Consider the following 27177-nt stretch of genomic DNA (forward strand, 5'->3'; position numbering starts at 1 on the left):
TGCCTTCGGGCTGCCTGCTTTTTTTCGATAAACCGTTAATAATTATTATTATTATTATTATTATTATTATTATTTTTATTGCTCGTGTTGTACCAGAATATAATGCACATCCGGATTAACAAACGTCTATGAAAGAAAAAACAACTCCAATACTAAATAACTCATCTACGCCAGTGTAAGCAATCGAGAACGCCTGGCGTTCACCTCCTCCAGCACTGTCGCTCTTTATGACCCGAGAACGGAATTCCCTGAGGCAGCCATACACAAAGTTCCTAGATAAGAGAGAGAGAGAGAGAGAGAGAGAGAGAGAGAGAGAGAGACTAAGATGTGGTGTGTGTGTGTGTTCGATTTTTTTCATCTTCTTTTCTAGATGACTGGGAGGTCTCTCTCTCTCTCTCCACTTCAAGTTATCTTTTTTTTGTCACCATTTAAAAGTCACCACCCACTCACAAGCCACCTCACCAATCTCGTTAATTGGTGGACATCTTCACTACACTCGACAGTGACAAAGGCACGAGAGGAGTGTGAGACGTGAACCTACCGGGCTGGCCATCGATCCCCCCCTCACCCCCCTCCCCCTAACCCACCTCCCCCCCCCTCCCCTGTTTTTTTTTGTTTTTTTAGTCGTGTTTTTCTCTATTTGTGGGTTTGTTTACATTCTCGTGTGTGTAGAAGAGATGAGGTGGTAGGTGGTGGTGGGTGGAGGACGCATGGTGGCGAGATGGAGGCGGGTGGGTGGGGGGGGGGGGGGGGGGGGGGGGGGGGGGGGGAGTTAATGGAGGGGGGGTCAAGGAATCTATTTTAATCATGGTAACAAAAAAAACATTGAATTTAATTATCTGGGATTAATTACTTAGATCGCAGGTAATGACAGATTGTGATTTGTTTGTATAGACAGGTAGGTTTATGAGCTCTTAATTGTTAGCTTGTGTTAACCTAGAGAGATAGGAGGTGAAGAATGAATGTGTCTGAACTATTCTAGGATACATCTGTCTGTCTGTCTTTCTCTGTCTGTCTGTCTGCCTGTCTGTCTGTCTGTGTTAGTGTCCGGGTTTGAACAGGTGATATATCCAAGCCCGGAAAAGTCACAATAGAGAGAGAGAGAGAGAGAAAGAGAGAGAGAGAGAGAGTTACACTGACTATATCAATATTTACCAAGAGGCTACACAAGGATGGCTGATGACACCCACGCCAGGTAACACACGGGCCTCACAGGTGTAATGATTTAATTAGTTTAGTCATTAAGAAGTTTACTTGGGAATTTAGAACACGTTGACTCAGGTGGTTAAATCCAGGTTAGAAAAGATCCTAAACCAAATTAAACCCTGATTAGTTTTGTGTTTACATGTCTAAAACTTGTAGTAAAACCTCTAGGGGTGAGGGGGGGTCATGGGGGTGAGTCACACCTGGTTTACCTGTCTGACGTCACAACCTCAGCTTATATGGGACAAAGTTCAGGGAAGGTGTAAAGTGTAATGGATATTCAGTACTATTTCCGGATTGCACTCACGCACTCACTCACTCACCCACTTACTCACTCACCCACTTACTCACTCACCCACTCACTCACTCACTCACCCACTCACTCACTCACCCACCCACCCACTCACCCACCCACCCACCCACTCACCCACCCACCCACCCACCCACCCACTCACTCACTGACCCATGCACCCACCCACCCACCCAACACCCACCCACTCACTCACCACTCATCCACCCACCCACCCACCCACCTCACCTCACTCACACTTCCACTCCATCCACCCACCTCACCTACCACCTCACCCATCCACCCACCCACTCACTCACCACTCACTCATCCACCCACCCACCCACCCACTCACTCACTCACCCCTCACCCACCACCTCACCACCTCACTCACTCACTCACTCACTCACTCACTCAATCTTAATCATACACTATATAAACATCAAACAAACACACACTCACACAAACAAGTACAAACACACAAACACACTGATTCATAAGCATAAACAAACAAACACACACACACAGAGCATTGTGATGTAACAATATGATTCCCAGAAAACATAACAAGCAGTTCTTCATTAATGAGGTTGACTCTCCCTCTCACACACACACACACACACACACGAATGTTTTTGCTTCAATATAAAACCATTTTGTTAAGTGAACAGGTAAAAATGAGAGTCTTATAATAACTTAAGACTTATTAATAATGATAAACTTATAATCGTTTTGTGTTTGACATTTGTGAAGGATGGTAAAGAAGTCCTGAATTTTGACGTGAAATATATTACATGGTGAAAGTGTCTGTTTTTAAGAATTGTGGCAGTCAAAATGGGTCCCATTAGGTTTGGTTAGGTTAGTTTTTTCTCTAGCTAGAAAAAAACAACAACAAACTCACTATTCGGGACGAGAAAGTCAACAAGTTCTTTTGCGTTTTAATCGAGGGCCGTATCGTATGCTGCCTGTCTTCTGCAAAACAAAGCAACAACAACAGCAACCATAAACAAATCAACAAAACGTAACTAAAACAAAACTAACCTAACCTAACCTAACCTAACCTAACCTAACCTAACCTAACCTAACCTAACCTAAACTAAACTAACCTAACCTAACCTAACCTAACCTAACCTTGGTGAATAATGTATAAGAAGTTTTAAGTAAAGGTGCGACAAGGTAATGAAGGTCCACACACATTGAGTCATAACTTATATACCTGTGTGATGATGAGGTACAGGTGTTATGTTGGTAGCCCTGACCTTCACCTGACGTCATATGTAAACAAACTCGATTAAAGGTACAGGTGTTATGTTGGCAGCCCTGACCTTAACATGACGTCACATGTAACAAACTCGATTAAAGGTACAGGTGTTATGTTGGTAGCCCTGACCTTCACATGACATCATATGTAAACAAACTCGATTAAAGGTACAGGTGTTATGTTGGTAGCCCTGACCTTCACCTGACGTCACATGTAAACAAACTCGATTAAAGGTACAGGTGTTATGTTGGTAGCCCTGACCTTAACATGACGTCACATGTAACAAACCCCATTAAAGGTACAGGTGTTAGTTGGTAGCTCCCACCCCACATGACGTCACATGTAACAACAAACTCGATTAAAGGTACAGGTGTTATAGCCAGCCCTGACCTCACATGACGTCATATAAACAAACTCGATTAAAGGTACAGGTGTTATAAGTTGGTAGCCCTGACCTTCACCTGACGTCACATGTAAAACAAACCTTTGATTAAAGGTACAGGTAAAAGGTGTTGGTAGCCCTGACCTCTCACCTGACGTCATATGTAAACAAACTCGATTAAAGCGTACAGGTAAAGCATAGAAAAGCAGTAGCCCTGACCTTCACCTGGACGTCACATGTAAACAAACTCGATTAAAGGTACAGGTATTATGTTGGTAGCCCTGACCTTCACCTGACGTCATATGTAAACAAACTCGATTAAAGGTACAGGTGTTATGTTGGTAGCCCTGACCTTCACCTGACGTCATATGTAAACAAACTCGATTAAAGGTACAGGTGTTATGTTGGTAGCCCTGACCTTCACCTGACGTCATATGTAAACAAACTCTATTAAAGGTACAGGTGTTATGTTGGTAGCCCTGACCTTCACCTGACGTCATATGTAAACAAACTCGATTAAAGGTACAGGTGTTATGTTGGCAGCCCTGACCTTCACCTGACGTCACATGTAAACAAACTCGATTAATATGTACAAATATCAGTTTTTGTTCCCTGGTGGCGGTGACCTTGGCTGACCTTTATCCCATACCTGTGACCTCCACCTTTTGACTTGTTAAATGGTGAACGGAGGTAGATTGTTCTTGACCAATATGTAAGGTTAGTGTCATCGTTGGCATTCAGATTAGGAACATTATGTCTCTGTCTGTCTGTCTGTCTGTCTGTCTGTCTCTCTGTCTGTCTGTCTGTCTGTCTGTCCTTTCAGTAACATAAGACTGACTTCACTGAACATTAAGTTTGTTCATAATGCTCTGTTTGTACTGACACACACACACACACACACACACACACACACACACACACACACACCAGGAGCTACACATCTCTCCCCCTTTTCCTCCATGTCCCTCCCTCTCCCCCCTCCCTTGACCCCCCTTCCCCCTGAAATAGCTGCGCAGGTGGTGAGGACACGGGGGGAGGGGGAGGGGGGAGCAACCAGACACCTGTGGTAATGAGCGGGAGGCACAGGTGTGTGTGTGTGTGTGTGTGTGTGTGTGTGTGTGTGTGTGTGTGTGTGTCACCTCACCACCTACCCTCTGCCAAGTCACGTGAGAGCGGCTGGCTGAGGGAGGAGGAAGAGAGGAAGAAGGAAGAGGGAGGAAAAGAGGAAGAAGAAAGAGAAAGGAAAAGAGGAAGGAAGAGGGAGGAAAAGAGGAAGAAGAGAGGGAGGAGGAAGAAGGAAGAAGGAAGAGAAATGAAAGGAGAGAGGGAGGGAGGTGTGTGTATTATCAGAAGATATAAATGAATAAAAGGATAACGATAGAAAGAGAGAAAGAACAAGTGAGAAATCCAGGCAGACAGATAAACAGATAGACAGAGAGACAGACAGACAGACAGACAAGGACAGACAGACAGACAGAGAAGCCCAGTTTGTACCTCGCCAAAACCATTGTCAATATTGCAGTCCCACTCAGATAGTCTTAGCCAGTCCATTCTCCTTTTCTCCCTCTCATCTGCACCTACATCTCTCTTTCCCTCTCTCATCTCCCACTCATCCCCTACCACCCCCTCTCTCTCGCCTCTTACTTCAAACACAAATCCCTCTCTCTCTCTCTCTCTCTCTCTCTCTCTCTCACTGTGTCACTCCTCGTTTAATTATCTCCTGCCTCCTTCATTGATTTTATCTTGCATTCCTTCATCTCATTACCTCTCCTGTCGTCACGCCATCCCCGTCCTTCGTGTGGCCCTGCAGGAGGGTGGAGGTGGCTCTCCGTCAGGTGATGGTAGGCGTCTCAGCTGACAAACCCCGAGATTTCTTGAGGTCACGGAGTTACTCTATTATTATTACCTATCAAGTCAAACATGTCCTGAGCTCTTGAACAAGATTTTTTAGACCGTATTTTTATGATGATGATGATGATGATGATGATGATGATGATGATGATACGTGTCTGAAGATGATGAAATTTTTTATTAATTGTTTATCTTACTTTTAGATTTTTTTTTTTCATTTCGTGATTTTCTTTTAAAGTTTTCTGGTCGTTTATGTTAGTATTTACCACATACATATAAATTAATATTGATCGAGTTTCTACAGATGGTTGGGCGAAACAACTTTTAATCTCGGGGTCAAAGGTCATAGGGTAAGTGGAAAAGGTAATTCATAGTGATTTTGTGACTGACCACCTCAGTAAGTCACACACACACACACACACACACACACACACACCTCAATGCTCCTCCTGCCATCACTGTAAAATGTCTGTATGTGATCCCTGAGGAGCCGGTCAATACAGTGTCATGCCGATGGTTGATGTCTCACATAGGCAACACACTATAGCATTCCAGCAAGACACTATAACACTCAGGCAACATACTATAACTCAGCCAACACACTATAACACTCAGGCAACACACTATAACACTCAGGCAACACACTATAACTCAGCCAACACACTATAACACTCAGGCAACACACTATAACACTCAGGCAACACACTATAACTCAGGCAACACACTATAACTCAGGCAACACACTATAACACACAGGCAACACACTGCTCAGGCAACATACTATAACTCAGGCAACATATACTATAACTCAGGCAACACATATAACTCCAGGCAACACACTATAACACGCCAGCAAGACACTATAACTCAGGCAACACTATAACACGCCAACACAGACACTACAACAGGGCAACACACTATAACTCAGGCAATACACTACTGCTCCAGACAACACACTATAACACTCAGGTTAGTTTTGGGATTAGGTCAGGTTTGGTTAGGTCAAGTCAGGTCAGGTTTGTTTGGGTTAGGTTAGGTCAAGTCAGGTCAGGTTGGGGTTATAGGAACCATACCCTTCGCACTGTTTTTGTTCACCTGCCCAATCACCCATAAATAATAATACTTCTCCTCACCACACTCCCGGAACACCTACTGACAACATTTTTAATTACCACAGGTATTTTTTAATTACGTCACTCTACCTGTTAAGACTGAATAAAATCGACTCTCTGTTTGAAGTCTATTAGCATTTGCATTTATTTTTTATTGTAGATGAGGAAATAAGTACTTATAATAATTGAGGATTTTTTTAAGTATTATAGGACATTAATGAACAGATTTTTGACCATGTCATTTGTAACTTTTGAGAGTCATTATACTTTCTTATGTGTTGTGAATATGCGATATGATGGCCTAATTATACTTTTATCCGGTGTTATGTTCAGTTACCTTGTTCATAATGTTCAAATGCTTGTTCTTTGTGTAGGTGTTGTGTTCATTTACTTGTTCATAATGTTCAAATGCTTGTTCTTGGTGTAGGTGTTGTGTTCAGTTACTTGTTCATAATGTTCAAATGCTTGTTCTTTGTGTAGGTGTTGTGTTCAGTTACTTGTTCATAATGTTCAAATGCTTGTTCTTTGTGTAGGTGTTGTGTTCAATTACTTGTTCATAATGTTCAAATGCTTGTTCTTTGTGTAGGTGTTGTGTTCATTTACTTGTTCATAATGTTCAAATGTTTGTTCTTTGTGTAGGTGTTGTGTTCAGTTCCTTGTTCATAATGTTCAAATGCTTGTTCTTGGTGTAGGTGTTGTGTTCAATTACTTGTTCTTCACGCAGCTGTTATAATCATTTACTGTTCATAATCTTCAGTGAATCATTCCTAATCACTCAGGTAACTCGGTCCTAATTCCTAATTGCTCAGGTAACTCATTCCTAACTTACTTGATAGAAAAAAAAAAAAAAACTCGCTCAGCAGGAACGTGAGGAGAGGCAGGCGGGAGGAGGTGAAGGTGTGTGTCAGGATATTGAGGCAGGACGCTAGCTTAACAGGTGGAGGCAGGCAAGACAAATATGGCTGGGAAGGTGAGATTGATGGTCACGTTGAAGTGTTGGGAGGACGAGCATTTACTGTACGTTTGTGGCGCCTTTTTTGTTCTTTATCTCATTAGAACATAAGAATGGACCTATTGGGCAGTCCCGTTTACACCCAACCCCTATCGCTCATATATCCATCCAACCTATGTTTGAAGCTATCCAGCGTATTAGAGTTAATGATGATATTTGGTAACTTGTTCCACTCTATTTCCAAACCAGTGTTTACCTATTTAGAGCCTAAATCTAAATTTGTCTAATTTAAAACCATTGTTACGAGTTCGCTCCTGGCTGGATAGTTTGAGTACCTTTGTAATGTCCTCTTTGTTTAGCCCTGACTTCCATTTATACACCTCTATCATATCGTCCCCCACTCTACGTCTCTCGAGGGAGTGCAGATTATGATGCTTTAACCTGTCTCTGTACTCAAGGTTCCTAATGCCCAGGATAAATCTTGTCTTTCTCCTCTGAATTCTTTCTAGGGATTCTATATCCATTCTGTAGTACGGTGACCAGAACTGAACTGCGTAATCCAAGTGAGGTCTCACAAGCGCAATATATAGTTTTAGGATGACCTCGCTAGTCTTGTAACTAACACTCCTTTGTATGAACCCAAGTACTTTATTAGCCTTGTCACGAGCAAAAACACATTGTTTACTTGGCTTAAGATTCCTACTTATCATTACTCCTAAATCTTTCTCACAGTCGGATTTCTCTATAACAACGTTGTTCATCTGGTCTCTGGTTTTTCTGTTTACATCTCCTAAACTGAGTACTTTACATTTGTCCACATTAAATTTCATCTGCCGTTTTTCAGATCAAGCAATTTTTTTTTAGATCGTCCTGTAGTTTTGTGGAGTCCTCTTCAGATTTAATCACACGTCCTATTTTAGTGTCATCAGCAAATTTACTTATGTTGCTGTCTATGCCGATATCTATGTCGTTTATGTATATAATAAATAATAATGGTCCAAGTACTGAGCCTTGGGGAACTCCACTTGTGACGTTGCTCTAATGGGACTTAGTGCCGTTAATGCTCACTCGCTGTTTCCTGCCCTGTAACCACGCACTAATCCATTTTAGAATATCTCCTTTAATGCCATGAGCCTCCACTTTTCGTATTAGTCTTTCGTGGGTGACTGTGTCGAAGTTTTTGCTAAAGTCGAGATATACCACATCATCATTGTGCCCCTCGTCCAATCGTTTATGGCATCTGTCTGTATGTCTATATTATTGGTATCATCGGGAAGGATAACAGGTGATATTAACTGTCTATCTGTCTGTCTGTCTGTCTGTCTGTCTGTCTGTCTATATTATTTATATCATCGGGAAGGATAACAGGTGATATTAACTGTCTATCTGTTTTCCAGGTAAGTGCGTGTTAACAGCTCATCAAGGGACCGTAACACCGCACCTCAGGTAAGTTACCGTTACCTGTACTGTTCTGTGGTCTGGATTAATTAGGATTACTGTTCGTCTTTCGTGGTTTTCGTCCTTAAGGGTTTTAGCGGTTAATGATTTTTCGTGGTTAATTTTTGGGGGATAAAGAATTTTTTGGGGCGTTTGTACAAACGATCACTGTAGAGGTTACTTGTAAGGCTTTCTAATTGGTTGGTCCCACTCTTATGATGTCACTGCACAGGTGAATTATTTTTTGTTTTGTTTACTGGTAATAGCCCTCCCGGACACAAGTCATCGACTCACAACGGGGCCTAGTAAGAGTAAAAAGAAATTAAAATATAAAAGGAAAATATCATATTAATCTACACCGCGAAGATGAAGGATAAAACCAGCTTTATAAAGTGAGACAGATTGTATGAGTATGGAAACACAGAAGAAGGCAGAGCATTCCACAGTTTGGCTGTGTGAGGAAAGAAGGATGTATTATAACGGGTTATTCTAGTGTGACCGACATCCACAGAGAAACGGTGGGCACCGCGGGCAAGACGAGCCCACGGCCTTGCCGGCGGTACACAGGATGCCAGATCCACCGAACATTGCCCGTTAAAGTACCTGTAAAAGAGAGAGAGTGAAGCAACATTGTGGCGAAGAGAAAGGGGAGAGAGATTGTCAACTAAAGGAGGAGAGTTAATAAGACGAAATGCCTTTGATTCCACCCTATCTAACAGTTGGACAGAAGAAGAGCCACCCCAGATATGAGAGCAGTACTCCAAGTTAGGACGGATGAATCCCTTACATACTTGAAGCAACTGCTCAGGAGTGAAGTAGCTACGGCATCTGTACAGCATTCCCAAGTAGAATATGACGTCACATTCAGCCATTTTAAGTAATATTGTTTCCTGATTGGTTAGTAAATATATGACGTCATGGTCTGTCGTCTCTGTTAACACCTCTGGAATTTAGTTGACTCAGTAAGGCTCAGTAAATGACGTCATCTTTAATACGACGCGCTGATTGGTTACTTCCTTACGGCTCAGGACATGACGTCAGATGCGCTTCTTTGCCTTACACCTGGTGGCCTCGATAACCAGATTGGGAGGAGGAGGGAGTAAAGGAAGGAAAGGAGAGGGGGGAAGGGAGAGGGAGGAGGAGAATAGGAGGGAGAGAAAGGAAAAAGAGGAAGAAAAATGATGGCCACAGAGGAAAGGAAGGAGAATGAGAGAGGAGAGAAGGGAGAAAATAAGAGAAGAAGAAGAGATAGAGAAGGAAAAGGGAGAGGAAGAGAAAATAAAATGAGGAAGGGGAGGGGTAAGAGGAGGGAAACCCAAGAAAGATTAAATTAAACTTATATCTCAGTCTTCCTCCCTCAATTGTCCTTATCTCTTCACCATCATCTCCTCACCATCCACATCTTCACCATCATCTCCTCACCATCCACATCTTCACCATCATCTCCTCACCATCCACATCTTCACCATCATCTCACCGCCAACTGCCCGGAACTACTTAACCTCAACCAACCTTTTGTATATATTAGGGTTCTCTTCTTCTCTTCTCTCTCTCTCTCTCTCTCTCTCTCTCTCTCTTGACCGTATTCATTAATTATACAAACACGTAATATTATGGCCATTGTTTACACTCAGGTCGTTAGTCGATCACGTAATGGAAGTCTCTAACCCCTTGAGTACGATGACTTAATCCCTTGAGTACGATGATTTAACCCCTTGAGTACGATGACTTAATCCCTTGAGTACGATGATTTAACCCCTTGAGTACGATGACTTAATCCCTTGAGTACGATGATTTAACCCCTTGAGTATGATGACTTAACACCTTCAGTACGATGACTTAACCCCTTCAGTACGATGACTTAGCCCCTTGAGTACGATGACTTAACCCCTTGAGTATGATGACTTAGCCCCTTGAGTACGATGACTTAGCCCCTTGAGTACGATGACTTAACCCCTTGAGTATGATGACTTAATCCCTTGAGTATGATGATTTAACCCCTTCAGTACGATGACTTAACACCTTCAGTACGATGACTTAATCCCTTGAGTATGATGATTTAACCCCTTGAGTATGATGATTTAACCCCTTGAGTACGATGAAACAACATGAATACTATGACTTAACCCTTTAACTGAAATTAGACAATGGGAAGGCAAGGGGAGGTAAGGGAGAGAGAGGGAGAGACAAGGGAGAGGGAGAGACAAGGGAGAGGGAGAGACAAGGAGGGAGAGACAAGGAAGAGGGAGAAACAAGGAGAGGGAGAGACAAGGGGAGAGAGGGAGACAAGGGAGAGAGGGAGAGACAAGGGGAGAGGGAAGAAACAAGGGGAGAGAGAGACAAGGGAGAGAGGGAGAGACAAGGAAGGGGAGAGACAAGGAAGAGAGGGAGAAACAAGGGAGAGAGGGAGAGACAAGGGGAGGGAGAGACAAGGGGAGAGGGAGGAGACAAGGGAGAGGGAAGAAACAAGGAGAGAGGGAGAGACAAGGGAGAGGGAAGTTGAAAATTAAAGAATGATACATATATTTCCCCTCTTATCTGTTATGTTCACTTCACATCAAGATCCAGCCAACAACAGTACCCGCCAACACTTCACATCAAGATCCAGCCAACAGCAGTACCCGCCAACACTTCCCGCCAAGATCCAGCCAACAACAGTACCCGTCAACACTTCACGTCAAGATCCAGCCAACAACAGTACCCGCCAACACTTCGCCAAGATCCAGCCAACAACAGTACCCGCCAACACTTCGCCAAGATCCAGCCAACAACAGTACCCGTCAACACTTCACGCCAAGATCCAGCCAACAACAGTACCGCAACACTTCGCCAGATCCAGCCAACAACAGTACCCTCAACACTTCCACGCCAAGATCCAGCCAACAACAGTACCCGCCAACACTTCGCCAAGATCCAGCCAACAACAGTACCCGCCAACACCACGCCAAGATCCAGCCAACAACAGTACCCTCAACACTTCGCCAAGATCCAGCCAACAGTACCGCAAATACACGCTCAGGTCCAGCCAACAACAGTACCCGCCAACACTTCCGCCAAGATCCAGCCAACAACAGTACCCGCCAACACTTCACGCCAAGATCCAGCCAACAACAGTACCCGCCAACACTTCGCCAGATCCAGCCAACAACAGTACCCGTCAACACCTTCACGCCAAGATCAGCCAACAACAGTACGCCAACACTTCACGCCAGATCCGCCAACAACAGTACCCGTCACTTCGCCAAGATCCGCCAACAACAGTACCGCCAACACTTCACACGCCAAGATCCAGCCAACAACAGTACCCGCCAACACTTCACGCCAAGATCCAGCCAACAACAGTACCCGCCAACACTTCGCCAAGATCCAGCCAACAACAGTACCCGCCAACACTTCACGCCAAGATCAGCCAACAACAGTACCCGCCAACACCACGCCAAGATCCGCAACAAAGTACCCGCCAACACTTCACGCCAAGATCCAGCCAACAACAGTACCCGCCAACACTCACGCCAAGATCCAGCCAACAACAGTACCCGCCAACACTTCACGCCAAGATCCAGCCAACAACAGTACCGTCAACACACCGCCAGATCCAGCCAACAACAGTACCGCCAACACTACGCCAAGATCCGCCAACAACAGTACCCTCCAACACACCACGCCAAGATCCAGCCAACAACAGTACCCGCCAACACCACGCCACAGTCCAGCCAACAACAGTACCCGCCAACACCACGCCAAGATCCAGCCAACAACAGTACCCGCCAACACCACGCCAAGATCCAGCCAACAGTACCCCCAACACACGCCAAGATCCAGCCAACAACAGTACCGCCAACACCACGCCAAGATCCGCAACAACAGTACCCGCCAACACCACGCCAAGATCCAGCCAACAACAGTACCCGCCAACACCACGCCAAGATCCAGCCAACAACAGTACACCGCCGCCAGTCCAGCCAACAACAGTACCGCCCAACACCACGCCGAGTCCAGCCAACAGCAGTACCCGCCAACACCACGCCAAGATCCAGCCAACAACAGTACCCGCCAACACCACGCCAAGATCCAGCCAACAACAGTACCCGCCAACACCACGCCAAGATCCAGCCAACAACAGTACCCGCCAACACCACGCCAAGATCCAGCCAACAGCAGTACCCGCCAACACCACGCCAAGATCCAGCCAACAACAGTACCCGCCAACACCACGCCAAGATCCAGCCAACAACAGTACCCGCCAACACCACGCCAAGATCCAGCCAACAACAGTACCCGCCAACACCGCCAAGATCCAGCCAACAACAGTACCCGCCAACACCACGCCAAGATCAGCCAACAAGTACCCGCCAACACCCGCGATAACAACAGTACCCGCCAACACCACGCCAAGATCCAGCCAACAACAGTACCCGCCAACACCACGCCAAGATCCAGCCAACAACAGTACCCGCCAACACACCACGCCAAGATCCAGCCAACAACAGTACCCGCCAACACACCATGATCCAGCCAACAACAGTACCCGCCAACACCACGCCAAGATCCAGCCAACAACAGTACCCGCCAACACTTCGCCAAGATCAGCCAACAACAGTTGCCAACACCACGCCAAGATCCAGCCAACAACGTACCCGTCAACACTTCGCCAGATCCAGCCAACAACAGTACCCGTCACACCGCCAAGATCCAGCCAACAACAGTACCGCCAACAACGCCAAGATCGCCAACAACAGTACCCGCCAACCACACCACGCCAAGATCCAGCCAACAACAGTACCAGCCAACACCACGCCAAGATCCAGCCAACAACAGTACCGCCAACACACCACGCCAAGATCCAGCAACAACAGTACCGCCAACACACCACGCCAAGATCCAGCCAACAACAGTACCCGCCAACACACCACGCCAGATCCAGCCAACAACAGTACCCGCCAACACCACCAAGATCCGCCAACAACAGTACCCTCAACACCACGCCAAGATCCAGCCAACAACAGTACCGCAACACACCACGCCAAGATCAGCCAACAACAGTACCCGCCAACCGCAGATCCAGCCAACAACAGTACCCGCCAACACCAGATCAGCCAACAACAGTACTTGCCAAAACACACGCCAAGATCCAGCCAACAACAGTACCTCCAACACCACGCCAAGATCCGCCAACAACAGTACCCTCTAAATTTTCCCGCCAGTCGTAAGCTCCGTGTTGTATAAGCCGCCCACCCCTCCCCCTCCCCTACCCCCCCTCCCCTACCCCCCTCCCCCTACCCCCCACCCTCCCCTACCTCCCCTACCCCCCCCACCCCTACGTTTCCCGGCTTCCTTTTATATCGGCTTTGTATTACTCCGCCACCGTCCTCTACCGCTATAATAACGTGGGGTAAGAACTCTCCTTTTCTATGCATCAGAACTCTCCTTTTCTATGCCTCAATTCTAGTTATAGCTTATAGTGTTATAGGGGTTATTTCCTTCTATAATATAATAAGAATCTTGCTATACTGAATGCTATATAATTATCTCTACAAACTTAATGTACCGTTTGTGTGTCTTGGTCAATTTTTCTTCCTGGTCTGTATGTGTGGTGGTCTGTTTAGTATGTGTGTCGGTCTGTATGTGTGTCGGTCTGTATGTGTGTCGGTCTGTATGTGTGTCGGTCTGTTTAGTATGTGTGTCGGTCTGTTTGTCTCAGATTTATATATTTTTTTAAGACGTTCTGAAATATTGTCTTGAAAGTTTCTCATAAGAGCTCTGATGGTCGACTGTCTTTGGGGAACTTTTTACTGGAAACCAAACAGTGATGAATGTGGCGTAGACGTGACAACAACAACAACAACAACAACAATAATAATAACAGCTAAGATAAGTTATATAAATTAGCGGGGCAGATTAGGAAAAATATCTCGGGCAATATGTCATTTAGTATAGTCAAGAGGCGTGGTTTATAGGACGCAGGTGTGGTTTATAGGGCACAGGTGTGGTTTATAGAACACAGGCGTGGTTTATAGGACACAGGTGTGGTTTATAGGGCACAGGCGTGGTTTATAGGACGCAGGTGTGGTTTATAGGGCACAGGTGTGGTTTATAGGACACAGGTGTGTTTATAGGCACAGTGTGTGGCTTATATATTCTATATTATGAAGGCCAGGTGTGGTTTATAGGACACAGGCGTGGTTTATAGGACGCAGGTGTGGTTTATAGGCACAGGTGGGTTTATAGGACGGTGTGTGGCGAGAACAGGTGTGGCTTTAGAGAAAAGGCCAGGCGTGGTTTATAGGACACAGGTGTGGTTTATAGGATACAGTGTATTTATAGGCACAGGTGTGGTCAGGATTACAGGCGGGTTTATAGGCACAAGTGTTTATAGAGCACAGGTGTGGTTTATAGGACAAAGGTGTGGTTTATAGGGCACAGGTGTGGTTTATAGGACACAGGCGTGGTTTATAGGGCACAGGTGTGGTTTAATAATAATAATTAACGGTTTATTGAAAAAGTTCTGCAGCCCGAAGGCTGAAAATATACATTGGACATAAATGACTTATTACATACATTGGTGGTTTAACAAAAGCCTTCATTAGAGAAAGGTAAAGGAACATACAGTGAACAAACAGATTAATGTAGGTGTTGAACAGCAAACTCGTAGTGTAGTAACTCGCTCCCAGATGGTGTTAGGAGGGACCTCACGTGATGTAGTGGTTCCCTCAGATGGTGTTATGAGGGACCTGGCGTGGTGTAGTAATTCCCTCGCAGATGGTGTTATGAGGGACCACGTGGTGTAGTAATTCCCTCACAGATGGTGTTATGGGGGACCTCACGTGGCGTAATTACCTCACAGATGGTGTTATGAGGGACCTGACGTGGTGTAGTAATTCCGTCACAGATGGTGTTATGAGGGACCTGACGTGGTGTAGTAATTCCCTCGCAGATGGTGTTATGAGGGACCACGTGGTGTAGTAATTCCCTCACAGATGGTGTTATGGGGGACCTCACGTGGTGTAATTACCTCACAGATGGTGTTATGAGGGACCTGTCGTGGTGTAGTAATTCCGTCACAGATGGTGTTATGAGGGGGCCTCACGTGGTGTAGTAATTCCTTCACAGATGGTGTTATATGAGTGAGGTTTGGTCCCAGGCCTTCCTATCGTAGACGGATTAACACATCGCTGGTTATCACGGGCCGTTATCACTGGGTACCTGGGACCTCACTGTGTGAAGGTTAACTTGGATACGACTGTTACTGTTGAGTTGTTCTCACTGACTTAAGCACTGTTCACCACTGTTCACCTCTGTTTAACACTGGTTCTATTCCTTTCCTAAATGAAATTGTAACTTCTGGCGAGAACTTGTTGATATTCCGGTGGGGAGGAGGGTTCAGGGGAGGGAGTTGGTATGGGCCAACTTAACAGTTGACCTGGCTGCTCCGAGAGGAGCCTTCAGGTACGTCTTGACCCATTCGGTGGTCAAGATGTGGTTTATAGGACCTGAGTGTGGTTTATAGGGCCACAGGTGTGGTTTATAGGGCACAGGTGTGGTTTTATAGGATTTTACAGGTGTGGTTTATAGGACCTGAGCGTGGTTTATAGGGCACAGGTGTGGTTTATAGAACACAGGCGTGGTTTATAGGACACCTGGGTGTGGTTTATAGGACACAGGTGTGGTTAATGGGAACGCAGGTGTGGTTTATAGGCATCGTGGTTTATAGGACACTGGGTGTGGTTTATAGAGAACACAGGTGTGTGGTTTAGGCTGGGCATTGGTTTATAGATACAGGTGTGGTTTATAGGGCACAGGTGTGGTTTATAGGGCACAGGCGTGGTTTATAGGACACAGGTGTGGTTTATAGGACACAGGTGTGGTTTATAGGGCACAGGTGTGGCTTGTAGGGTACAGGCGTGGTTTATAGGACACAGGTGTGGTTTATAGGACACAGGTGTGGTTTATAGGGCACAGGTGTGGTTTATAGGCGTGGTTAATAGGGCACAGGTGTGGTTTATAGGGCACAGGTGTGGTTTATAGGGCACTGGCTTGGTTTATAGGACACAGGCGTGGTTTAATAATAATAATAATAATAATAATAATTAACGGTTTATTGAAAGAGCTTGGCAGCCAGAAGGCTGAAAATATACAGTTACATATTTGGGGAATGGGTTTCGAATTACAAATAATATACAAGTAACATAAGTGACACAAATAAGACATATAATAACTAGATGGGGAAAAGCTCAAACTACAGTTCATTTCAACATAGTGACAGTGCAAGAAGTAGTATTTACTGGGAGTGAATACACTGGTTTATTACCAGTTATTGATAATTTTTACAATGGTTGGGACTGGGCTGTTCTTATAGCGATCAGTTCGTGCACGTATGGGCTGGATGCGGTTGTGGTGTCGAACAGCAATTCTCGGGCTAGGGATCTCAGGTGGTAGTAGGAGCCAGTGTCGAGGATGGTGCAGAAGCTTCTTACCAAATTTGCAGATGAGGTCGTGGTGATGGTCAGTGAGAGTCGAAAGGGTCAGTGTGTTGAGGGCTTCTTGATATGTGGAGTAGGAAAGGGAGAGAATAATCTTGCATGCCCTCTTTTGCACTTTTTCTAGGTGTTTACGTTGTGTGGCATTTAGGGAGGAAGACCAGGTAGGGGAGTCATAGGTGAGCTTGGGAAGTATGAATGTTGAGTAAACACTGAGGAGCTCGGGTGCAGGAACTCCGAGGGACTTGAGTCGGCGGAGGAGGTGGAACGGAAACTGGAGGTTAACCTTCACTGACGTGTGGTTTCTCCCAATTTAGTTTGTTGTCCTATGGTGACGCCGGGGAGCTTCGTGGAGTCCTAGCCAGGTGTGTTCGGACCTAGAGTAATGGGAAGGGAGGGTGGGACAATGTCGGAGAGAGGTTGATGTACTGCTCATAGATGTGGTATATTTTGATGGTGACATGGTTGTTGGTGGCCCAGTTTTGGAGACTGTTCAATAAATCCTGAAGGGCGGTATGGTTGGGAGCAGAATTGTTGACGCTGATCCCAATGGTGGAGTCGTCGACATATTTCCAGCGAGCAGGGGTTTCTCTTAGGGCATCATTGATGAGCATAAGGAAGCAGAGTGGTCCCATCTTGGTGCCTTGGGGGACGCCACAGGTGAGTGACTGAAAGGTGGAAACAGCCCCTCGGAAGCGTACAGCTTGGCGTCGGTCACTGAGGAAGTCTATTATGGTATATAAGATTTCTCCGAAGCCCGAGGTCGGCTGAAGGCTTTATGGACATTAGGCTGTGGCGGGTATATGTAATCGAGAAAGCTGACAAGACAGTGAGGGTGGAGGAAGCTATGTTGCCAAATTGTTGAGGGTCTACGACTCCTGCACATCAGCATAAGCCCAGTCGAACACAAAACTTCTGCAGATTAGGCTGGGTATTGGGGTGATTGCAATAGGTCGTAGCTGATTTAAGGATTGTGGGCTGGTTGACTTGGGCACTGGTGATAAGGATAAAAGAGGTCTTCCAGTCAGTTGGGCATCTGGCTTGACTGAGAGAAGCATTGATGATGGGACATAGGGCTTAGCAAGTCTGGGGAGAACTCCTAAAGTTTCATTGGTAAGTCAATGGGGGGTGGTAGAGTTGTTTAATTTAGTTTGTCCAGCTACGCCAAATTTCTACTAAGTCAGTGGAAGGGGGCCAGTAGGTAAGCAGGAGAGTGTTGTGCTGCCGGTATGCCCGCATATAGTAGCGAAATGGTTATTTGTTTGCTCAGCTGGGTACCAACAATAGTGAGATGGCTGGCGAAGGAGGGGTGTGCCTTTGCTATTTAGTCCACAGAGCTCTTTAAGCTACCATACCATTGACTGATGCTGGTCTGCTTGTGTGTGTTGTAATTTGTTGGGTTGTGGGACTTCTTTTGCAGTGATTTATGGATGACCTGGCTATAATGGACCTGTAAAGTGATGTGGTCATTGAGATGAAAAGCTCTGTCTCTCGAAGCTGCATACAAGTCTAACCTGGAGGTGTGATCCAGGCAAGTCAGCTGGGTGAGATCTGACGGACTTCTCGGTAAAAGTGTGTGAGCTTCCTGGTGGTGCGTTGGGTATAATTTATCCATTTGGTTTGTCATCCACGCTTAAGTACTTCAGTCCAGGGATGAACTATCCATCGCCCGGAAGAGTGCGCACTGCAGTCAGTAATCGGCCTGTAGGTCTTGGATGTAGGCCCTATGTTTGAGTGGGGAGCAAGAAGCTGGGGGACCAGCGACTGGATAAGTGTATGCTACACCTAATAGGAGTGGCATTGCTGAGGTGTTACTGTCCAAGTCAGTTAAGATAAGGCTTCAAGGGTATTTTTAACTGTGGGGAAGGTCACAACTTGTGATAGCATAGCTGGTCCTGGATATCAGCGGTGCTCAATTTCATTAAAAATCCCCACATAATACTAATCTCTGGGCACATGGGCACCAACTCTGAGGTGGTCTGGAGGTGGTGTAATGAGATGATTAATAAGAGTGTTCCCTAGTGGTGAGCGAGGCGGATGGTAGTGCCACATGATTATGGATGGAAAAGGCATGGTGGCTCAAACACGTACCACACAAGCCCACATCTGCTGGGGACTTGAACATCCAGGTGACGTGCGTAGGTCATCTTGACAGAAGAGGGCAACGCCCCTCCGCCGCCTATGTGGAAATCATGTGAAGGAAAGAGTTGATATCTCCAATATGACACGCTTAGGCAATAACAAGCTCACATATGCAACGATGCCAAGGCGGCGACTCAATTGTGGTTACAGCCTGCTGAACTTGTTAGGCTAGGAAGTGACGTTGGCGAGCAGAGACGGAGATCATACCATCTCGTGGAACTTCTGCGGTGTCGGGTTCAGTTGTGCGGTTTTCCGGTTTCCTAGTGGTGTTACGGCTCTAATGGGCTTATGTGTATGACGGTTTTATACCATACACGCTGCTAAAGGAATATGTTCAGACTTGAGTTGCGCGATAACACTGCTATCAGATAACCTTTGCTCCCACGCTTTAGATGGCATAGAGGCGTTTCTGAGTGGTGATTGTATTACTGTTGATATCTGTTAGGGCTGACGGAAGTGTTTATTACTGGTTTGGCACTTTGAGTGGGCCACCATACTGGTAGATATCTGTTAATATTTGTCAAATGGAAAGACCGTGGGTCTTGTCCCTGGTGCTTGGGGTTTCGCTGACACAGTTTTCACGATATATGTAAACACCATGTGGTCCTTTATCACTGGCAATTTTAAAGGTGATCGGATAAAGCCCACTGTCTGACTTTTTCCTTGGGTGTAATTATCGAGCACTGTATGACAATCACTATTGCACTGATGACTCTGAATGTTTAGCTGGAGAAAAGTCCCGGTCAGGTTAGGTCGTAACCAGTCACACTGGCGTTTTTGTGCTTCCTTATGCACTATATGCGGGAACACTGCTCGGTAATCAATCGTTCACTAATCAGAATGTTTTGCTGAATAGATCCCAGTGTAGTAAGGCTGGTAGGGCGTTGGGGCATAGCAGGGGAGGGCAGGCTAAACAGACCGTCCGGCAAACCGAGCGCTCGGGGCACGTCTTGTCTCAATACGTGTGTTTATAGGCACAGGTCATTTATAGGACGTGTGTGTGTGTTTATAGGGCACAGGTCTGGTTTATAGGACACTGGCGTGGTTTATAGGACACAGGCGTGGTTTATAGGACACAGGCGTGGTTTATAGGACACAGGCGTGGTTTATAGGACACAGGTGTGGTTTATAGGACACAGGTGTGGTTTATAGGACACAGGCGTGGTAGAGAGGATGGTAGAAAGAGAAAGGATGGGAGAGAGGAGAGGAATGGAAAGTGTTTATAGGTGAAAGTAAAGCAGACTTGATAAAGATTGAAGTAAGAGAATGGAGGTGAGAGGAAGAGGCGAAAGTAGGAAGAGAACGTGGAGTTGAAAAGAAGAGGAGATAAAGGAGGAGGTAAGAAGAAGAAGAAGACCAGGATGAAGAACAAGAGGAGGAGGAAGAGGAAATGAGAGGAGTGGGTTAACAAGTAGCCTCCATCTTAATTAGACTAAACAACTGCCAGAGGTAAGCTGGAGGAGAGAGGACAGGATGATGGTGGTAGGATAGAGGTGTGTGGATATTTGTAGTGAATGGATGGATGAGTAACATTTTGATGGATGGGTGGGTGGATATGGTCTGTCTATCTGTGAGCTGAGAGAGACCCTGAGACCTGCCTTCACACACACACACACACACACACACACACACTTTGGAACTGACAGTCTTTGAGTCTGTCTGTCTGTCTGTCTGTCTGTCTGTCTGTCTGTGATACTGACTCTTTATCTGTCTGTCTGTTTCTAAAACTTCATCGTCTCCGTCCAAAACATCAGAATCAAACCATGTTAAAAGAAAGACTCGACCAAACCTAACCTAACCAAACCAAAACCAAACCAAACCTAACCAAACCAAACTAAACCAAACCTAACCTAACCAAACTTAACGTAACCAAACCAGTATTTGCAACCTGCCACCATTATAAATTCCAGTTTTGACATGAGGCATTTATTCACAGCAGAGCCTTGAGGTGACACATTAATATTCATAAGGCAGTTGTGGTGTGATAAAACCTTCCTCCACAGTGCCACCCATCTGAGAGTCACAGTGCCACCCATCTGAGAGTCACAGTGCCACCCATCTGAGAGTCACAGTCCCACCCACCTGAGAGTCACAGTGCCACCCACCTTGAGCTGCCACCCATCTGAGAGTCACAGTGCCACCCATCTATATAGATATGAAAAGTCCGTTATATCGAGGGTCCGTTAGATGTGAAACCTCCATTTAACGAACTATATAGATATGGAAAGTCCGTTATATCGAGGGTCCGTTAGATGTGACCCACTTCTATGTCGGTTTAATTAACAGTGGGTGTAGTCTTAACTTCTCATCACCATCACTCACTATCACCATCACCATCACCACCACCACACCATCACCACACCACAATAAAAGAATTTTAATATAAAAACACAAAATTTGAAAAATCACTGAATTTTATGTCCAAAGTGTTAGCCCACACATTCACTCCTAGCCCACATCCACCCCAGCTCACACATCTACCCCAGTCACATTCACTCTAGCCCACACATTCACCCAGCCCACACATTCACCCCAGCCCACACATCTCACCCCTAGCCCACACATTCACTCCTAGCCCACATTCACCCTAGCTCACATTCACTCCTAGCCTCACATTCACCCTAGCCCACACATTCACCCTAGCCCACATTCACCCTAGCCCACACATTCACTCCTAGCCCACACATTCACTCCTAGCCCACACATTCACTCCTAGCCCACACATTCACTCCTAGCCCACACATTCACTCCTATAATGTCCAAGATAATAATCCTTATATAATTTCTACATTTTACAATATTTTTCTATATGAGTCTAGTCTGTAATATCAAGGTCCCTGTAACCAGCCTGTAAGTGTAGTGAAGATATATAAAATACAGGTGTTGTTTTATGATGATTAGTTCCTTCCCTAACACCTGCCTCTTCTCCTACCCAACACCTGGCCAACACCTGTATCTCCTCCTACCCAACATCTGGCCAACACCTGCCTCTCCTCCTACCCAACACCTGCCTCCTCCCTACCCAACACCTGCCTCTTCACCCAACACCCCAACACCTGCATCTCGCATCTCCTCTACCCAACACCTGGCCAACACCTGCATCTCCTCCTACCCAACACCTGGCCAACACCTGCATATCCTCCTGCCCAACACCTGGCCAACACCTGCCTCTCCTCCTACCCAACACCTGGCCAACACCTGCCTCCCTCCTACCCAACACCTGGCCAACACCTGCATCTCCTCCTACCCAACACCTGGCCAACACCTGCATCTCCTCCACCCAACACCTGCCAACAATTCCACCCAACACCTGCAACACCTGCATCTCCTCCTACCCAACACCTGTCCAACACCTGCATCTCCTCCTACCAACACCTGGCCAACACCTGCACTCCTCCTACCCAACACCCCAACACCTGCCCTCCTCCTACCCAACACCTGGCCAACACCTGCATCTCCTACCCAACACCCACACTTGCATCTCCTCCTACCCAACACCTGGCCAACACCTGCCTCCTCCTACCCAACACCTGGCCAACACCTGCCTCCTCCTACCCAACACCTGGCCACACCTGCATCTCCTCCTACCCAACACCTGGCCAACACCTGCCTCCTCCTACCCAACACCTGGCCAACACCTGCCTCCTCCTACCCAACACCTGGCCAACACCTGCATCTCCTCCTACCCAACACCTGGCCAAACTGCCTCTCCCACCAACACCTGGCCAACACCTGCCTCCTCCTACCCAACACCCCAACACCTGCATCTCCTCCACCAACACCTGGCCAACACCTGCCTCCTCCTACCCAACACCTGCAACACCTGCCTCTCCACCACCCTCCTACCCAACACCTGGCCAACACCTGCATCTCCTCCTACCCAACACCTGGCCAACACGCCTCCTCCCACCCAACACCCAACACCTGCTTCCTACCCAACACCTGGCCAACACCTGCCTCCTCCTACCCAACACCTGGCCAACACCTGCCTCCTACCCAACACCTGGCCAACACCTGCATCTCCTCCTACCCAACACCTGGCCAACACCTGCCCTCCCACCAACACTGGCCAACACCCACTCCTCCTACCCAACACCTGGCCAACACTTGCATCTCCCACCCAACACCTGGCCAACACCTTTCTCCTCCTACCCAACACCTGGCCAACACCTGCATCTCCTACTCCAACACCTGGCCAACACCTGCCTCCTCCTACCCAACACCCAACTGTTAATACCATTTTTATCGGTGGCTGGTAACCGCCTCACCCATTACATAATTGAGTTGTGAATTGTTTATAAGAGCCATAAAGTGGTCCCTTCTCTTAATGGCTCAACATGTCTAGTTGTTGTCTCACGTCCAGGTGATACTGGAGATACGCTCAGGTGTGGTCCATGTTACCTGCCCGAAATAGGTTTATTAGTACCGGGTAAGGTAGTTAGTTGGTTGTCTCTCCTGGGAATAAAACAGCGTGTGATTTGTAGTGTGGGTTTTTTTTTTGTAGGTCAGTGTACGAAGGAAAATCTGATTTTATTTTGTCTGCCCCCTCCCCCTCAAATAAATAAATAAATAAAAATAAAATACGTTTCATCCACTTTTGATAATATAGTTTGTTTTGTTTTGTTCTCATTAGGTATTGTTGATATAAAGTATTTTTATTTTATAGTATAACAACAACACTAATAATAATAACAATAATAAGAGCAATAATAACTAATAATAATAATAGTAACAATAATATTAATAAATAATAATAATGATAATAATAATAATAATAATAATAAAATAATCAAGGTTAACAATGGTAATAACCCACTGGGTCTCATTACAGTGAAAGAGGATCAAGTCTTCGTGAAATGAGATTCAATCTGATATACAGCACATAAGATCTTTCACTGACCAACACTACACACAGACACACACACACACAGACCACAGACACACACACACACACACACACACACAGACACACAGGGAGGTGAAGGAACTAATTATGAAACACTTATCTGTAATACAAAATATTTTCGTTTTTTCCAGAATATTATCGATATATTTCAGTCCAATATACCTTCTCACTTTATTATAACGTTATACATATTTGAACGAAGATAAATGGCCTTCTGTCTGTCTGTCTGTCTGTCTGTCTGTTTGAACGAAGATAATGGTCTTTCTGTCTGTCTGTCTGTCTGTCTTTCTGTCTGTCTGTCTGTCTGTTGTCTGTCTTGTCCTCAAACCCAGAAGAATTGCAAACATTCGCTTGAAAACTCTTTAAATATCCCATGAATTTATACACACGCCCTCTCTTTGTACACTTTTGTTTCAAGTTTATTGTTTACTTTATGTTGTGGTATACTGTCAAACAATAAACAAAATATTAAACAATAAAAAACAGACGCCTCTAGTAAACGCGACAACAACGCCAGGAGGTCATAGCGGCAAGAACAGGTACTACAGACATAAACAAACTCTGTCCTCTGATCCAATTAAAGCGTCAGAGTCTCAATCATCGCTACAGTAGTTAAGTTGGATTCCTTAATTAGGCGTATTAGAATCTATTTAGTCGCGGTCGTGATTCTTGATGAGATTTCAGGACTATTTCAGCTCCCAACTCTGTACGGTAACTTAAGTGAGTCAATTGATACACAGAAACAAGTCCGAGAATTTAACGGATTATATGGAGAGAAATCCGTTATAGGGAGGTTTTACTATACACCGATGGGTTTTCAGTCTCTTTACTGGAAAATGATGTGTCGCCCTCAGAGCACATGCCCAGTAAAAGCCCAACACATCCCCAATACATACGATGCCCAGCACATACCATACCCAGTACATGCCCAGCACATACCATACCCAGCATGCCTGGCACATACCATACCCAGCACATGCCCAGTACATACCATGCCCAGCACATACCCAGCACATGCCCAGCACATACCATTCCCAGTACATGCCCAGCACATACACATACCCAGCACATGCCCAGCACATACCATACCCAGCACATGCCCAGCACCATACCCAGTACATGCCCAGCACATACCATACCCAGTACATGCCCAGCACATATCACACCCAGTACATGCCCAGCACATACCATACCCAGTACATGCCCAGCACATACCATACCCAGTACATGCCCAGCACATACCATACCCAGTACATGCCCAGCACATACCATACCCAGTACATGCCCAGCACACCATACCATGCCCAGCACATACCATACCCACATACCATACCCAGTACATGCCCAGCACATACCATACCCAGCACATGCCTAGCACATACCATACCCAGCACATACCAGTACATGCCCAGCACATACCATACCCAGCACATGCCCAGTACATACCATACCCAGTACATGCCCAGTACAGCACACACCATACCCAGTACATGCCCAGCACATACCATACCCAGCACATGCCCAGTACATACCATACCCAGTACATGCCCAGTACATACCAACCATACCCAGTACATGCCCAGCACATACCATACCAGTACATGCCCAGCACATACCATACCCAGTACATGCCCAGCACATACCATACCCAGTACATGCCCAGCACATACCATACCCAGTACATGCCCAGCACATACCATACCCAGTACATGCCCAGCACATACCATACCCAGTACATGCCCAGTACATACCATACCCAGTACATGCCCAGCACATACCATACCCAGTACATGCCCAGCACATACCATACCCAGTACATGCCCAGCACATACCATACCCAGTACATGCCCAGTACATACCACCCAGCACATGCCCAGTACATACCATGCCCAGCACATGCCCAGCACATACCATGCCCAGTACATGCCCAGCACATACCATGCCCAGCACATACCATACCCAGTACATGCCCAGCACATACCATACCCAGTACATGCCCAGCACATACCATACCCAGTACATTCCCAGCACATGCCCAGTACATACCATGCCCAGCACATACCCAGTACATGCCCAGCACAACAGCGACCCCTTAAACATCATTGATTACACTAAACATACCCAGGAGGCCCCAGGAGTGTGTCTACTTAAGTTTGGTCTGGAACCTCTCCCAATCAGAAAACCCCACCAATCAGAGCATTCAACCAATCAGAACATTCAACCCATCAGAACATTCAATCCATCAGAACACTCAACCAATCAGAACAATCCATCAATCAGAACACTCAACCAATCAGAACACTCCATCAATCAGAACACTCAACCAATCAGAACATTCAGTCAATCAGAACACTTAATCAGAATACTCAGCCAATTACAGTACTCAACCAATCAGAACACTTAATCAATCAGAGCAGTCAGCCAATCAGAACACTCAGCCAATCAGAACACTCAATCAATCAGAGCACTCAACCAATCAGAACACCCAACCAATCAGAACATTCAATCACTCAGAACACTCAGCCAATCAGAACTCTTCATACTAACAACAGGTAATATTCCAAGGTGTAGGGACAGAGCATATATTAAAACACTACATACATACATACATACATACATACATACATGAATTATTTACAAGACAAATAAATATTGAAAATTTTTGCACATTAATATATATTCATTTCGCTTATAAAATATAGATAATTTATACTAGGCTCTCGGATTTTGTGTACGAACAGGTAACATTGTCAACTGCAACCACTCAGAACTGAAGGTAGGAAATATTAATTAGAAATATAATGACTACGAGATGACGATTGATAATAATAATAATAATAATAATAATAATAATAATAATAATAATAATAATAATAATAATAATTACTGTCTCCTCCTTATATACAGTAATTTATGGATATAGGTCACGTGATGATAATAATGATGATAGTGATGACTTATCAGTATATAACTATTACGAGTGTCATCACAACAGTCAAACGCTTCGTGCCAAATACTTTATGATTAAACAACAACAACAACAACAACAAGTCCATTATCAATATTAACTGGTTCAACAAATATTAAAAAAAAAATCACGATACCTGAAAAATGTTTACACTTTTAGATTTTCATATAACTCTTACCGGAGAACTAGGGAGAAAT

The 27177-nt window shown here is 45.5% G+C and overlaps 3 protein-coding genes across 3 annotated transcripts; all 3 read left to right on the plus strand.

Moving 5' to 3' along the window:
* Window positions 1-9708: 9708 nt before the first annotated feature.
* LOC121866135 lies at window positions 9709-10736 on the plus strand (the record flags this gene model as incomplete). The annotated part of the gene is made up of 2 exons (XM_042365728.1): window positions 9709-9765; window positions 10686-10736. Coding segments are annotated over 2 exons (108 nt in total), but the record flags the coding sequence as incomplete, so codon positions are not given.
* A 294-nt stretch (window positions 10737-11030) lies between these two features.
* Window positions 11031-13697, plus strand: LOC121866136 (adhesive plaque matrix protein-like). The gene has a single exon (XM_042365729.1). The coding sequence runs from the start codon at window positions 11031-11033 to the stop codon at window positions 13695-13697; it is 2667 nt and encodes an 888-aa protein (XP_042221663.1).
* Window positions 13698-24851: 11154 nt separating this feature from the next.
* On the plus strand, window positions 24852-26108 carry LOC121866137 (extensin-like). The gene has a single exon (XM_042365730.1). It carries the CDS (start codon window positions 24852-24854, stop codon window positions 26106-26108), a length of 1257 nt encoding a protein of 418 aa, XP_042221664.1.
* The last annotated feature ends 1069 nt before the right edge of the window (window positions 26109-27177 follow it).

This window comes from Homarus americanus, unplaced genomic scaffold, assembly GCF_018991925.1.
Source record: "Homarus americanus isolate GMGI-L3 unplaced genomic scaffold, GMGI_Hamer_2.0 scaffold25303, whole genome shotgun sequence".
Lineage (NCBI taxonomy): Eukaryota > Metazoa > Arthropoda > Malacostraca > Decapoda > Nephropidae > Homarus > Homarus americanus.